Source organism: Topomyia yanbarensis, chromosome 1 (assembly GCF_030247195.1).
Source record: "Topomyia yanbarensis strain Yona2022 chromosome 1, ASM3024719v1, whole genome shotgun sequence".
Lineage (NCBI taxonomy): Eukaryota > Metazoa > Arthropoda > Insecta > Diptera > Culicidae > Topomyia > Topomyia yanbarensis.
Window position 1 is genome coordinate 40,680,125 of NC_080670.1, and position 15,678 is coordinate 40,695,802.

The 15,678-nt window shown below is 39.7% G+C and overlaps 1 protein-coding gene across 1 annotated transcript; it reads left to right on the forward strand.

The window, feature by feature from the left end:
- Nucleotides 1-150: 150 nt before the first annotated feature.
- LOC131677440 (RNA pseudouridylate synthase domain-containing protein 1-like) lies at nt 151-14,853 on the forward strand. The gene is made up of 3 exons (XM_058957271.1): nt 151-923; nt 989-1,232; nt 12,165-14,853. Exons 1-3 carry the CDS (start codon nt 687-689, stop codon nt 12,584-12,586), a joined length of 903 nt encoding a protein of 300 aa, XP_058813254.1. The 5' UTR covers nt 151-686; the 3' UTR covers nt 12,587-14,853.
- The last annotated feature ends 825 nt before the right edge of the window (nt 14,854-15,678 follow it).

Below are 15,678 nucleotides of genomic sequence, written 5' to 3' on the forward strand. Positions count from 1 at the left end.
TATACCAAGGCAACCCGTCGCGACCAGTGTGAAAGAAAGACCGTCAAAAAGAGCCAGAGCGTACATGCGGGAAAGAAAATCCCGATGACATTCTGCATGAAAAGGATCCCCTATACAGATAAGATAAAGATGAAAGCGGGATAGCAGACAAGAATGATGAAAGTAGAGTGTGTGTGAATTGTGCAGTCGATCGGAGTACCGTCCTGTGATGTCTGCGAAGAAAATTCCATTATTTGCCAAGTGGTAAGCATTTTCCGTGATCATACTGGGGTTGTAATGATAGTTCGAAAACTGGAGAAGTGTTTCCCGTATCGAGCTGGTCCAGATCGAATGGCTAGTACGACGAAAAATGGCAGGAATTTGCTGAGTACTCTAGAATCTAGGATGAATTTTGCTTGGTGCTGAAGGTATAAATTTTGCAGCAGTAAAGTCCTGTGAGAGCGACGGAGGGTTCGCGAGAGAACCAGAGAAAGAGCGAGAGAGGAAAGTCGGCGTGCGATTTGAAGGGACGAACAAGACAAAAATAACTGGAGAAGTGTGTTTGTTTAGTGCATTCTGAATAAATACTTGACAGTCCTTCAGTTAGTACCCTCTAGAAGTAAAGCAGATAATTGTTTGCAAACAGGAAGATTTTGACGGTCTAAAGGATCTAAGTAAGAGGATTTCTGTGATAGTGTCCTGCCAGTATGATCGATGAAATCATCGATAGGATCATGCAGTTTTTCGCCACAGGATTGGTGGAAAAAATCATCAAAGCGATATTGGTCTTATGTGACCGCATCGTAAACTTTATCTTATCACTATGTGAGGGAAATAACTACAAGAAAAAGGACGAAACGGTGGATGTGTTGTACAGCAGTGGGAACTTTCTCGTGATAAACAAAAAGCATGATTTACTCATCAATTCAAACGATACAAAAAAGGTAAATCGTAAACGAAATTTAGCAACAGGTGTATATTACATTTAAACTGATTTTCTTATCTTCAGAAAACTGTTCAAACGATCATGCGGAAGCAATTTCCAGAGTACGTGCAGGACAATCTAACACACGACTTCTATTTCGCCCATCGGCTGGATTTTGCTACGAGCGGGATACTGTGCATTCCACTGAACAAAAATGCATGTAAAGAAGTTTGTCAGGTGTTTGAGGAGCAGCGAGCTAGAAAGTATTACCTGGCCTTGCTGCGGGGTCACACCGACTTTGATGAAGAAGTCATCGATATTGCGATTGGTAAGTAGTGTGGATCAGTATACAATCAATGCAGCTTCCGGGAGATCAAAAAAGATATTATATCGTTTTTTAAACTTCAAATTTGTGGGATTTATCAAACAGTTACTAACTGGCAAAAGCTAAAAAACAACCAAATTGGTGGTCAAATTTTGTCAATTTTGTTTTTCCGTTAATCGTAAAACAATGCGGTGTCCCCAGGAGTGCGACATGAGGTCGTATTATGGTAGTTAACCTAAGAACTTTGCTTGTAACAATATGAATGAAATACGTTCTCATTACGAACGAAGAGTAAAGTAGTTTGCATCAAATCAGATAAAGTGTGCATTGTTTTATTTTGTTTACTGCTGGTTGACAGACTTTGACAGTAGTTAACATGAGGGGCCTAGCCGCTTCTAGGCCCATGTCGTCCATTCTATTGTATTGTTTTGTTTTGATAACAAAGGCAGATGTTGGCTAGAAAAAAAATGGTGGCCTAGCAGGAGCCTGAGTTTCAGTTTTAAACTATCATCGAGCAATTTAATTGCTTGAAATAGATCGAATTCAACAGATTTCGTTGATCATATTTAATCGGCTGTGGCGTCGGTAAACACCCATTTTGAACTCCCATAAGCGTGGGTGTAACAATTGACCGATTAATCGATTGCACAGTCTGAAATATTCAAGTATAAGTGAAAATAATACTTGTATTTTAATATCAAACCAAGAATTTCAAAAATTGGGATAAAAAACTTAAAAAAAAATTTGCTGATTTTTGTATCGAAAAGTTAAAAAAATATGATAAGGTAAGCTTACCCTATTCATAGGGTTCTAGAGTGCCACGCACCAAACCTTCCTAACTTTATTGTACATAGTACATACATAGTACAAGTTCCTGTTCATGCATTTTGGTTTGCACATTTCTTTCTTATGCGTAGTTGAAGTTGGTGTAAAAAAAATGTAAAAATATTCAATAGTTTTGAAACGAATGAGTATTTTTACATACTGTCTTCGACAATATTATGTAGTTTTGATACCTACACATTCGTTTTGAACATAGTTTGCACGAAAAGTCACAATGAAAAAAGTTATATTAAAAAAAACTAGGTTTAAGGGGGTTGCCATAGAAAACGCATTATAAATCGATAATCTTTAGTCCTACCAGCTCAAGTTTTTCAACAAAATTCTTCACTATGAGCATTTCTAAAACTTTGTCGAAGACATTAACTTTCTATCTCGTCAGTATAAAAAGTTAATTTTTTTAGTTCGATCATAGTAAGCCATGCCTAATTTCAATTGTTATCAGATTGTGGGTATTATTCATACGAACAATTCCTCCAAAGACACCCTGTGAATATATTCGATGGATTGGCCTGTAGTGAATTAAGTTTACGTTTTTGACCACTGTGCGTACTGCCGCTAGAAGCATAATTGTCCCATGTGTATAGGGATTCCCATAGCACATGGGACAACTATGCTTCTAGCGGAGCGTAGTTAGCCCACTTTTGCTGCGAAAGGAGAGCGGTAACCTAACTAAACCTTATGCTATTTATTTACAAATACACAACAAAAATTACTACACCTATCTGGATTAATGATGAAAGCATGAACGAGCATAATGAACAGCGGTGAGTTAGGTTGCAATAACAATACACTCTACGGAGAGAGTACGCACAAATAGGTATATTTACACCCAGTGCTAAATTGTTACCCTGACGGGTTACACATTTTGGCAACCGCTTCCACAGGCTGCACTTTAAATGACTCCTATTGTTTTTTGAAAATAAACCGTATGATGATCGTAGGATTTGTTTTGCAAATGATGTGCATTTCGAAACAAAGAGATGAAATAATTCTGAAGCTTGTTTTTATTATTACATATAGGTATACTCTAGAATGCACCTTACAATCACTATTTAACTAAATTCTGATGAAATTTTAACTTTCTTTTTTGATGGATGTACTCAGTGATATCCTACAACACGCAAGTGTGCCTGTTCTTCCAACATTAGTGTGCCACGTGCTCGAAGAACGTGTTCTCGTAAATGTTAGCAGAACGAGTGTTCGACGCGAATACGAAGTTAGAAGAACACCGTCCTGTTCGTGTTCCGACTTTTTTGAGTGCCGTGTGCTTCGTAGAACCGATACGTGTGTCGGCTCTGAGCTGCGTACCGATAGCATCGCGGTGCTGTACTTTTTTTATTTTCTTATAGCATGTCAAGGCTAGCAGCAGTATGCGTATTGATGATTTAATATATTGATGGTGCGAGGTTGTGTGAGAGGGTGTCGCGAAAATATTTATTCTAAAGCGTTGAAATCTCATAGAGAAACAGAATAATAAAGCTGGCGTGAAATTTAGTTAAGCATCACTAGAGGTGGGTAAGAAAACCAACCGGTACGTACATTCACCGGTACGGTTGTCAAAATCTCAACACGTGTAAACGAGTGATGCACATCGTATTTGGTTTTGATTTCGTTCACACGGTAAACTAAGTCAAAACCGAGTCACTCAGCACCGTTTACATGTGTGCACGAGTTTCTACTTGTGTTGATGTATTCTTAGCAGCGGTTTCGGTTTTTTTTTTCTATACACGGTGCTGCGGTTAAAAGAACAAGCAGTAAATTCGTGTGCAGTGCTGCCGAATAGACAACTGAATTGAGATCAATTAGTTGTTGAGAGTCGATGGGGCAATATCGAAATGGTTGGTTCTGAGCAGGTGTTAATAGTTTAACAATTTATGTTTGTTTCAATGCTGGAAACCAAGATTGCGTATACCAAACTAAAAACCGCTACCTTGTGTTGACGAATAATTGCATGAAACCGAGAAATGTAGATATATTTGATTCGGTAAAATTTATAGAGTATATAAATTGATGTTAATGTCAAAATGTTTAAATTGAAATTAAAGAAAACAATGAAATCAGCGAGGTCAATGAAATAACAAAAACAATAAAATCCATCAAATTAATGAAATCAATAACTTCAATATTAATTCGTCAAAAGGGCTAAAGAGTTTTTTGTAAACAAACTTGTTTCGCTTATTATTCCGCTGCAGAGTGGAATTTTATGAAATATATGCGGTAATCTAAATTTTTACCCTTTGTAGAAGTAATTTCAATTGTTTTCTGCGTTGAAATTATATTGCATTAAAAGAAATCATCAAAATAAAAGTTTGTTTATAAATCTTATTCGCCCTTTTGCAAAGTTAATATGGACTTCACATTCATATAAAGAGGCCGGTTATATTTATATCGCCAATAGTCGTATCAATGAAATCTAATCCATGTTTGGTTGTGCTGGTTAGGCGATTCTCGAATAATCTCGAGCACATACTCACATTACGTATACATATATCCCTATTATTACTGTATGGCGCATCGTATTGATACATATATCCTTGCACAGAGGCAATTGCGTGTATGTGTGTGTTATTCACATATGGTAAGCAACTCAGACGCAAGTGGGGGAAACTCATTGTTAAACGAGTAAGTCCTTATTTACTGCACTGAGAACTGACATACAAGTAAAGTTTTCAACTTGTGTAAGAAATTAAACTATCGCTTTGAAATGACAACAGTAAGTAGCAACTTGCCACTGGTCGGCGCTTCGATCGGCCAGCAAACGCTATACGGGACTAAGTCGCGCTTATCAACAGAGTTGAATGTTTTTAATTATTTTTCGGTTGTTTTGTGCGCCGCGATAGCTTTGATCGTTGTTTGTTTGCTGTTTTCCGTGTGTCGTCGTGTTTTCGAGTTGAAGTTTCCGGGATTTGCGAGTGAATTTTCGAAAGAATCGTGATCCGAAATTCTGGAATTATGTGTTGATATTTTTTCACTTGTCATCACCACTGCCAGCACGCCCGATTTCTCTGTCCGAAGCGACATCTGCTGGTGAATAGCAACACATCTCTGCTCGAGTAGTGCTCAACCGGCATTGCATACAAGTTGGCAAGTGCTCGAATCTGCTCAACATACATCGCGTGCAAGTACAAGACACGAATATTGCATACCCGCTAGGCGTTATTCCATTTCTCGGAAGCATGGTTTGCACTAGCTGCTCGAAAGTCGTTAATGACTCTGACCGCATCATCTGTCGTGGATACTGCGGAAACTCGTTCCATATGATATGTGTAAAAGTGGATTATGATATTAGAGAAGTCTTAGGAACCCATCCACGAAACTTGTTTTGGATGTGTAACGGTTGCGCTGACCTGTTTTCAAGCGACTACTTCCGTAAAATGTCTTCACGTTGTTACGAGAATCCAATTCCCGACGACAATTCTCTAAAGTCCTTAAAGGACGACATTGCTGATTTGAAAAACGTCGTAAAAGCTCTTTCGGTTAAAGTTGAGTCGAAACCGTTATCTCCAACCGTAAATACGCCTTGGAATAGGATTGCTGGATATAATCCAGTTCCAAATACACCTAAGCGCAAGCGTGAAGATGACCAGCTAAAAACCAAAATCACTAATATTCGTGGAGCTAAGGCTGCGTTTGAAACGATAAAAACAGTCTCACCACCTGAGGAGCTGTTATGGGTTTACTTGTCTGCATTTGACCCCAGTACGAAGGATGATGAAATTTCGACCCTAGTGAAAGAATGCCTGGGCGAGGATATACAACCAAGGATAGTTCGTCTAGTTCCTAAGGACAAGGATGTCACATCTCTGAGCTATATAACATTTAAGATCGGCGTTCGTAAATCTTATAGGGATAAGGCCCTCTCCAAACAAACCTGGCCAGAAAACATTTACTTCAGGGAATTTGTGAATAACTCAACAAGTCAACGACCAATTATCAGGATTGCTGCAGAGAGGAATTCATCTGGTGGTGCTCTGTAGCTCAACGCTATACCGGAAAATCTCTTTCCAACTTTATTTTCCTCGGCAATCAACATACCTGACGAATCGGAGACTCCTTCTGTGTCAGGTAAAGCCAAGGAGGGTATATGTCCTTCCGAAGCAATTATAGATTCTGCACACCCTCAAAACAAATCTCAATTGCAGTCTGTCGACAAAAACAATTCGTTTGATTCTACCATCATTGCAACCCTGGCAAACAACTTCAATGTCTAAGTGGAAAGTTAGATCGCATCGCTTCTGCTCGCTCAGAACGCCTCCCACTACAGACTGCTGCTGAACACAACAGTTTAGACGCCGTCACCGAAGATTATCTGCACAGTAGTCGACTGGAATTTCACCCTCCTGACCCGGTCGTGCTCTCTAACGATTTTAACCAACTAAATGAAGGTGCACTTTGTTCGTCGCTGCCATCACCGGGACGCCCGTTATACAGTACTACGGAAGCCCCCGAGCGCTCCGACGCAGTCGCGCTACCAGCCAGCGACCCGCTTAGTCGTCCCGGCCCTGCGTTTGGAGGTCGTAAGGGGGTCTTCCGAACTCCCTTCTTAGGCGAGTATTTTGCTTTATATGACAGTTCGCTTTCTGAAAACCACTCGGTTTCTAGCGTGCCATCGGGTACAACACGTTCGTGCAATTTTCCGTTACTTGAACGAAGCATAATTTCCTTGCCATCGCCAAGACCACATCTACAAACTCACGCTGCACTGCCATCACCGGGACGCCCGTTATACAGTACTACGGAAGCCCCTGAGCGCTCCGACGCAGTCGCGCTACCAGCCAGCGACCCACTTAGTCGTCCCGGTCCTGCGGTCGGAGGTCGTGAGGGGGTCTTCCGAACTCCCTTCTCAGGCGAGTATTTTGCTTTACATGACAGTTCGCTTTCTGAAAACCTCTTGGTTCATAGCATGCCGTTGCGTACAACACCTGATTTCCTGTCCGTCTACTACCAGAACGTTCGTGGAATGAGAACAAAAACGCAGGCTTTCTTGCTTGCGCTCACTTCCTGCGACTACGACATTATCGTTCTCACCGAAACCTGGTTACGTGATGATATATTAAACACCGAGCTAACGACGAACTACGCAATCTACCGATGCGATCGCAACTCTTCTACCAGTCACCTACGTCGCGGAGGTGGTGTTCTCATAGCGATAAAGAAACATCTAACTGGGACTATACTAAAAATACCTGGATGTGAATGTTTGGAGCAAGTTGTCGTACGCGTTTCACTGCCTGGTCGATCGTTATATATTTGTTGCATTTATCTAAGGCCGAACAGTGATCCTGACTTGTACAACCTTCACTCTTCTGCAGTCCAAAGCATCCTGGACAAATGTAATAGGCGCGACAATGTACTTGTTGTAGGTGATTATAATCTTCCTAATCTTCGGTGGGTTTTTGATGACGATTATAAGTGCTACCTTCCTGAAAATGCAACCACGGAACAAGAGACGGCCATCACAGAAACTTTGGTCGCTGGTGGCTTGTATCAAATCTGCTCTGTTAGCAACGTGAATGGACGGACCCTCGATTTAGCTTTCGTTAATGACACGGACGTGTTCGAACTGATTGAGCCTCCCACATCTATACTGAAGGTTGACCCTCACCATAAACCCTTCGTTTTAAGATTTGATATGCATTCTGATGACGATGAAGGTTTTGATACAATTAACGACGACTTCAATTTTGACTTTACTCGATGCAACTTCGATGAAGTCTCAATGGCCATTGGTGCACTCAATTGGCGTGAGATACTGGTTGGAAATGACTTAGATCAGGCAGTTGTGGCGTTCTATGATGCCATATATGAGATTCTTCGCCGTTATGTTCCTAAAAAACGTGTCAGCAGAAAAGCAGAATATAAATTTCCGTGGTGGAACGCTGAGCTTGGTCGCATACGCAACGTACTCCGGAAACAACGAAAGCGATATTTACATCATAGGACCGACGACAACAAAACTATTCTTCGTCAAACTGAACTGCAGTATGAAACAGCCCGGAACAGTGCATTCGGTGAATATCTGAATCAAGTTCAGCGCAGCCTTCGAAATAATCCTTCGACATTCTGGACATTTATAAACAGCAGAAAACGTTCCGTGGGTGTACCAGAAAATGTCTATCTTCGAGACCAAAATTCACAGTCCGCTGCCGAGTCGGCGAAGCTTTTTGCAGATCACTTCCGAGATGTATTTACCAGCCCTCCTGTCTATCCATCGCAACAGTACCTTGAAACATTGCCAACGCATAATATCAACCTTCCTCTTCCTAACGTAAATGATTCTGATGTAGCGAGCGCTCTGTCCAGCGTTGATCCTTTGAAAGGGCCTGGTCCGGATTGCTTGCCTCCTGTGTTTATAAAGCATTGTGCCCGAGCACTTTCTGCGCCAATAAGTATTATTTTTCAGCGTTCAATCTCGGAAAATATATTCCCAACAGCATGGAAAGAAGCTGCTATAGTTCCTATTCATAAGGCTGGAGATAGGCACAATGTTGAAAATTACAGAGGAATCTCGCTGCTGAACTGCCTAGCTAAAGTTCTGGAAAAGTTTGTGTACAATGCGATGTACGCTGCTTCTTCCAACATAATCAACGAACGACAACACGGATTTATAAAAAACGCTCCGCTACTTCGAACTTGATGACGTACACGAGCTTTCTAGTTCCAGCTGTAGAGAAACGTCAACAAGTGGACGCTATATATTTTGATTTCGCAAAAGCATTCGACAAGGTGCCCCACAACATTGCTGTTTTGAAGCTGGAGCGACTAGGCTTTCCTGAGTGGGTTACCAGATGGCTGCATTCTTACCTCTCACAACGATCTGCCTTCGTTAGAATTGGCACTAAATGCTCAAACGCATTCGAAACGCCAACCTGTGTGCCTCAAGGAAGTCACCTAGGCCCACTGATATTTCTCTTATTCATCAACGACCTCTGCACCCGCATCAACTCTGAAAAACTGCTCTATGCTGATGATCTGAAAATCTTTCGTTCAATTGCTTCAGCACTGGACTCTGCTGTGCTCCAAGACGATATAGCCAATATAGAGGAATGGTGTTTGCTGAACGGTATGCAGATCAACATTGATAAATGTAAGATGATAAGTTTCGGACGTTCGGCAAATATAAGGCGTTGCGAATATACTCTTCAAGCCTGTGTCATCGAGCGGGTGGATTCTATCCGTGACCTGGGAGTGTTATTCGACAGAAAACTTCGTTTCGCCGACCACATCACTGCAACAACGGCGAAGGCTTTTGCAACATTGGGTTTTCTAAAACTAAACGCTGCCGATTTTGTGGATTTCTACGCACTTAAATCTTTATACTGCGCACTGGTCCGGAGCACTTTGGAGTATGCTGTACAAGTATGGGCGCCATACAACGCCGTTCAAAGCAGCCGACTGGAGCGCGTTCAGAGAAGTTTTGTACGATTTGCTCTCAGAAAATTGCCTTGGAACGACCCTATCCGTCTTCCGCCGTATAATAATAGATGCATGTTGCTAGATTTGCCAACGCTGGAGTCTCGCCGCACGTTCTTGCAAAGAATGTTCATTTTCGATATGTTGTCGAACAATATTGACTGTCCCGACATTCTCTCAAGGATTCATTTATTTGTACCCCCTCGTGATATATCGTCCGCTTCTGTGGATTCCCAGGCACCGCACAGTATATGGCCAGAACAATCCACTAGACAGATGTTGTAGCAGATTCAACGAAACTGTTTTAGCTTATGACTTCCATACCACTAAATCTAATTATAAGTTAGCAATTAGAAATTTTTAACATTGACACTAGCAATAGCATTAAGTGTAATCTGTACGATATATATCGAAGATGTAATAATAATAAATATGCAAACTTGGATACAATGGTGAATCACGCATACAAACCTGTATGCGATGATGATTTTCAACGTATTTTCATTTAAATTTTTACACATTTTTTCGGGAAAGTTTGTTCTAGCTTATATGTCTGTTCTCTGTGTTTACTGAGTGTTGGTAAAACATATTGCTGTTATTGTTGCTGTTACTGTACATCGTTTTGATACATTATGGAGGTCCTCTAGAAGGTTTGGTCGCGAACATTCGAGTTAAAAGAAAACAACCACTCATTTATTCAATTACTAAAAAAAACTTAATTCATTGAGAACAGCAACCAACTAACATTGTCACCAATCACGAAATTGTCTGTCTCATTATAACAAAACATATAAAACAACCTTCAATCATTAATGTAGATATTGGTCCATACTGTAACCATGATAGTTGTTAAATCATCATGAATAGGCCACAATTTTTAATATAATTCCGCCAAATTGAATTTCTAATTTACAACGCAATTCAAGTTTCGTTTACTTGGAATTATATTCCTATTTAAATATGCAAAAAAACAATTGGCGACGAATAACAATTTTTAATCTCTAGACAACTTCTTGATATCAAATATACCCTTGTTTCATGGTTTTTACCGACGTTATTGAATGCCAGTAGTATTGAATATACCTCGCCATATCAGATTTTAAATGACGGCATATCAGATTTTAAATACCGTCATCTTAACTTTTGATCTGCTATCTTAGATATAAAAATAGCGGAGGCTATTAAATTTTCATTTTATTTTCGATTTTTGGGCAGTTTCCCATACCAAACATACCCATATTGCAAACTTCCTGATGATAAATATTTTTGAAAATGTCGCAATATTGAGTTAAGGAACGCCATTTATGACAACGAACATAATGTCAGAAGAAAGATGTCTGAAGACATTTTTTTCAATTACCGAAAAGCCGAACCTTATATTATACCCAAAAGAAATTTGTTTAGAATTCGTAATAAAAATACTAGCAGCACTAGCATAACCGATAAACATCAACCCGAATACACAACCGCAACACAACCGAAGTTTGGTTTCGTTATTCTCGTGTTTCCTTCCCATACTCGTGCTCCGGTAAACGTAAATCAAAACCATACCGCGGTGCTGTGTAAGCGAAACTCGGCTTGGCTTTCGTGTCTCGTTGGAACACAACCAGCGATAAGACCGCACACAATGTAAAGGAAACACAAACACGTGTGGAAATTTGGTTTACCGTACCGGTACTCAACCGGTATTTTCCCACCTCTGAGCATCACTGTCCCCCAAAATAAACCAATCTGTTACTTTGCTAACATAGGATAATTCTCATGTTCCGCATTTGGCAAAATGTTACTACACATTTAGAGATTATTAAAATTGGGAAGATTATTTAGGCAATTAGAAGCACTGCGGACTGTGAGACTAATCAACGTTACAAGTTGCATATTTTGATTAACTGAAAAGAACTCATTCTTGGTTTCAATTGTTTTAGGGCTAGTGTCAGGTTAATTGAAAAATTGCGTTTTACCAGCATACAAGATCTTTGACAATCACAGAAAATTTTCCGGATATCTTGCGGGTTTGAAACAATAATTTGAAAAAAAGGATGTTGGCCTAACAATACGAAGAGTATCAACACTTCTTAACTTATAAGGCAGATTGTGACCCCAGTTCCCGATCAGAACACTGTACCGCCAAGAGTCAAGAAATTGCTGTAGCTGCTCCAAAACTATCGACAATTAAGGTGCTCCTCACGTTGGCAACATTCAACAAAATTTCATAACTAATTTAACAATCATATTTTGCAACTGCAAACGCACAATTCATGGTCCGCCCTTGCTTGACCATCATGTACAATATGTAAAGAATATTTTTCTTATCGATTTCCTTTTTCATACTTGTTTTATGATACTACGTAAGCAAGGACGAACGTTTCCTTCCCGCCAGAAAGGAATTTGTAAGATATTTTGAAACTCCCCATATGCCCTTACGTAATTAGTGTATAACCCCTATGCAAACTAAAAAATTGTTCAATGACGAAACCCAACAACAACACATGAAATTGTTTGTGCCATGCTCAGAACACATTTGGCGGATCGAACTCTTACGGTTGCGCACGAAATTATTTTCCTGACATTAGAGGCCCTTCTTATGGTTTCTTACGTTCTCCCTAACTAAATTTTTCCTAACAATTGCCCTCTAAATGTGTATAAAAATTGAACACAACACGTACTTCTCCATTGCAGGTGAGGACATTCGCTTCAAGGACACCAGCAAAAAGATGTGCACCATTCTGGAGGATGAGCTGTGCCAAAACCCGCGCCGGAGCATCACCAAAGTGCTTGTGCTTGACCGGGGCTACTACAATGGGAAACCAGTTACCAAAGTGCTCTTGCGACCAATCACTGGCCGGCGGCACCAGCTGCGGCTCCACTGCTCCCAGATCGGACACGTGGTTGTGGGAGACTACACGTACAGTCTGAAAATCGACACTTCACCACCACGAATGTTCCTGCACGCGTTCCGTCTAGTGCTGCCCAATTCGTACGAGAACATCGACATCCAAACCGATGATCCGTTCACGGAGAAGGCACTCAAGTACAAGTGGAAGGTGGCCGAACAGGTGAACGGCATTGGGAACGCATTCGATCTGATAGATTCTTTTTAACATTTGTGGGAACCATGTAGTTACCTGCGTAGAACACACACGTTTTCGTTTCGGCTGGAGCAGTTTCGTCGGCGTTTAAATGTAAATATTCGATCGTTTTCGCGAATTTACTCGCTCTAGGTATTCTTGTCCTCTTCGCTTTCGCCCCAGCCCTGCGATTGAAGGGGACAACTCCGTTTTTTCTAAAATCTGCGCTAATTTACAATATGTATGACATTTATAAATTGAAGAACACAGCAACACACAGACACATACACAAACACACATATAGCAAGGAAGTAACACGAGTCACCATCTAGTCATTTTAGCGATGATTAGATGACAGAAATATTACATAGAATTACTGATTTCCCACATTTTTGCGGGCAACGTGAGACTGTAGGTAATATATTACAAAATCCGATAGAATTTTCCCGGAATGTTTCCATAGTTGAAGATGCGATGAACTTGCAGCCACGCTAGAAACCAACACTCAAAAATGTTTGCACCTTTCTGTCCCACTCATTCTTCTTGTTGAACGATGCGGTCCAACGAATTTGATCAACGCAGGCCATTTGTTGTTCATTTTTCATAGGGATGATTGGCAAGAGTTGTGAACAAGACATGTTAGGCGCCTTCATCGCACTGTGAAACCCTGAATTAACGACGGGAAAAGCCTACCGGAAACACAAGTTATCATCAGCCACAACTTCACAAATAACAATCTAAACAAAACTAGTTACACATTTGGTCTTATTATTAGTTAAAGTTTAGAAATATTTACTAAGGACAGAACAATTTAGATAACAAACCGCGAAAACGTAGAAAATATCGAAGAAAAATAAAGTCTAGGCACAAGGATAGATAGTAACTTACGTACTTAATTAATTAGAGTGGGGGCGGTGATAGTTCGGAAATGGGAAGCGAATTTGTTTAGTTGTTTCTTGCTGAAATAGAGGTTCAAGAGAGACGTTCAAGAGAAACGAATCAAAGTTCCAAGTTAACCACATTTCATATATGTATTACAATTATAAGGCACCCGTTGATTTTCCACATTTCAGTCAGAAAGGTTTGTGTTTGAAAGATCGAACGGAAAAACAAAAAGACCAATTCATATTCTTTCATTTACCTCCTCAACCAAATAGCTTACCCAAAAATGCGAGCAATCGATTCCGCTGTCCGAAACGTCACCGCCAACGCTTGACAAGCAAATGATTCCGATAATAATTACTGAACTTTCACCCTTTACTACGCCAACCATGGAGTTAACCCGAGTAAATCCGAAAACCCTGAAAACATTTCCGCGAAAGAAGCCGTTCATAGTTTTGCACGTGGCTCCTCTTTCGCCAGCCCGCAAGCATTAAATGAACAAATTTCTTATTAGTCTAGATTGAATCTAATCAACGCAAACGGATAAAAGTAATATAGGTAATTAGAAATCGCAAAAATATCGCCTAGCACTACTTTTTATATAAAAACCTTCAGAAATGAGGCTATAGTTGGATAGCCCCAACGAAAAAAAAAAGTCGAAGTCTAATCTGCTATTTTTTCCCACTTGTAAACTATTTAACATAGCTTTATCAGATACAGGAACAATTTTCATTTTGAATTGAATAAAAAATCGTTTTGAGTTCTATACATTGAATTTTAAGGTTGATATCGATTAGCTCGTATTGAATGTTACTTTTGTGTTAATTGTTTATATACTAGTAGACTACATTCAAGATAACCGTTTGGTTCTTAGGTAATTTCCCAACTTTTGAAATTGCCGTAACTTAACAATTAAATAGTTTGATAAAATTAGATAACGGTGTACCGTATTTTTGCGAAAGTTAATTGTTCTGTACAGTTATCTACTTTATCTTATTCTAAAAAATGGTGATTCTTAAGTTCTTATAGTCACACTGCCATGATATTAATCCTTTACAAGAATTTTCAACGCAAAGCGAAGGAAATCTCAGGAACATGTTATAAGTTTTCGATGCAAAACGGCGGTTTGGGTAACCTTGTAAATTTCGTTCGCCAGTCGATAATGATTCAGTGATCTCTTGTTTAACGTTAGTACCTAGTAGTTTTGCGATATAATCGTATTGTTAGAAAGCTTATCTTCATGAATCGAGTTTGTTGAATGGAACCAATATTTCTGCCTGTAAAACAACACAAACAATAGTATAGTTATCATACAAAAAAACAACAATCGTACGTAACAGTATATTACAAAACAATTCTTTGTTTTACTATCAAGAAACGACAGAAAATAAAATGAAGCTTTTTTGAAGTAATTGAAATTCTGTTTTGTTATTTTGTCTGAAATCATGTTGGAGCTGACACGTAGTAAAAAGAATGTTCCCGGTTGTGAAACTATAATGACACGGTGCTACAGTGATTTTGAACTTTTCAAGAGACCTAGTGTAGGTTGTAGGGCGCATCAAATGCAATACAAAAAAATGTTTGAGAAATCTCGATTCATAGCAAACAGTCCACTTTTGGGACTTTCGGCACTAAAAAATAGCTGCGCTGTTTTCCAGCCTATTTGCAATTTTTTTTATCATTTTTTGAAAGCCCCACTTTATACACAGACTTGTGGAAATCAGTAAAACTTAGTTATATAGAAGCTTCCCTTCACAATATACTCATTAGGGCATTACGAAAAATCATTCATTTTGTCGTGACTAACGACTTACCTTTCAATATAGGGGCCTCTTTTCAAAATTTCGGAAGAAAAATGATGTAAGGTTATGAACGGTCTTTTATTGTACCGAATGGATTTAATCAGTTTCTTCGGCATGTTGTCGAAAATATTTGTTTTGAAAAATCTTTCGAAAACGACTCGGAAAAGTGAAAATTTTCACCCCATGCCCATCCCGCACAGAGCCGTCAATATGGTGCACCAAACGAACAATAAAATGATGAAAAGTTTTAAATATAGGTCCACTACATGTTTGTTCCTATGATTATTCGTATTGGGTGGCTTGACGAGAGTAGTTGGTGGGGGAAAGCCGGCATATTCGTTATGGTTATGCCATTAGAAGCCGGACGGAAAGGAAATGCTCATGCACGGCACGAGAACGAGTGAGAAAGCGATAGTAGTGCATATTAGCGAAAGCGTTACG

Coding starts and splice junctions, on each gene's coding strand:
- LOC131677440 (XM_058957271.1), top strand. CDS start 687: ATGATCGATGAAATCATCGATAGGATCATGCAGTTTTTCGCCACAGGA. Junction 924..988: donor ATTCAAACGATACAAAAAAG/GTAAATCGTAAA, acceptor TCTTATCTTCAG/AAAACTGTTCAAACGATCAT. Junction 1,233..12,164: donor AGTCATCGATATTGCGATTG/GTAAGTAGTGTG, acceptor TCTCCATTGCAG/GTGAGGACATTCGCTTCAAG.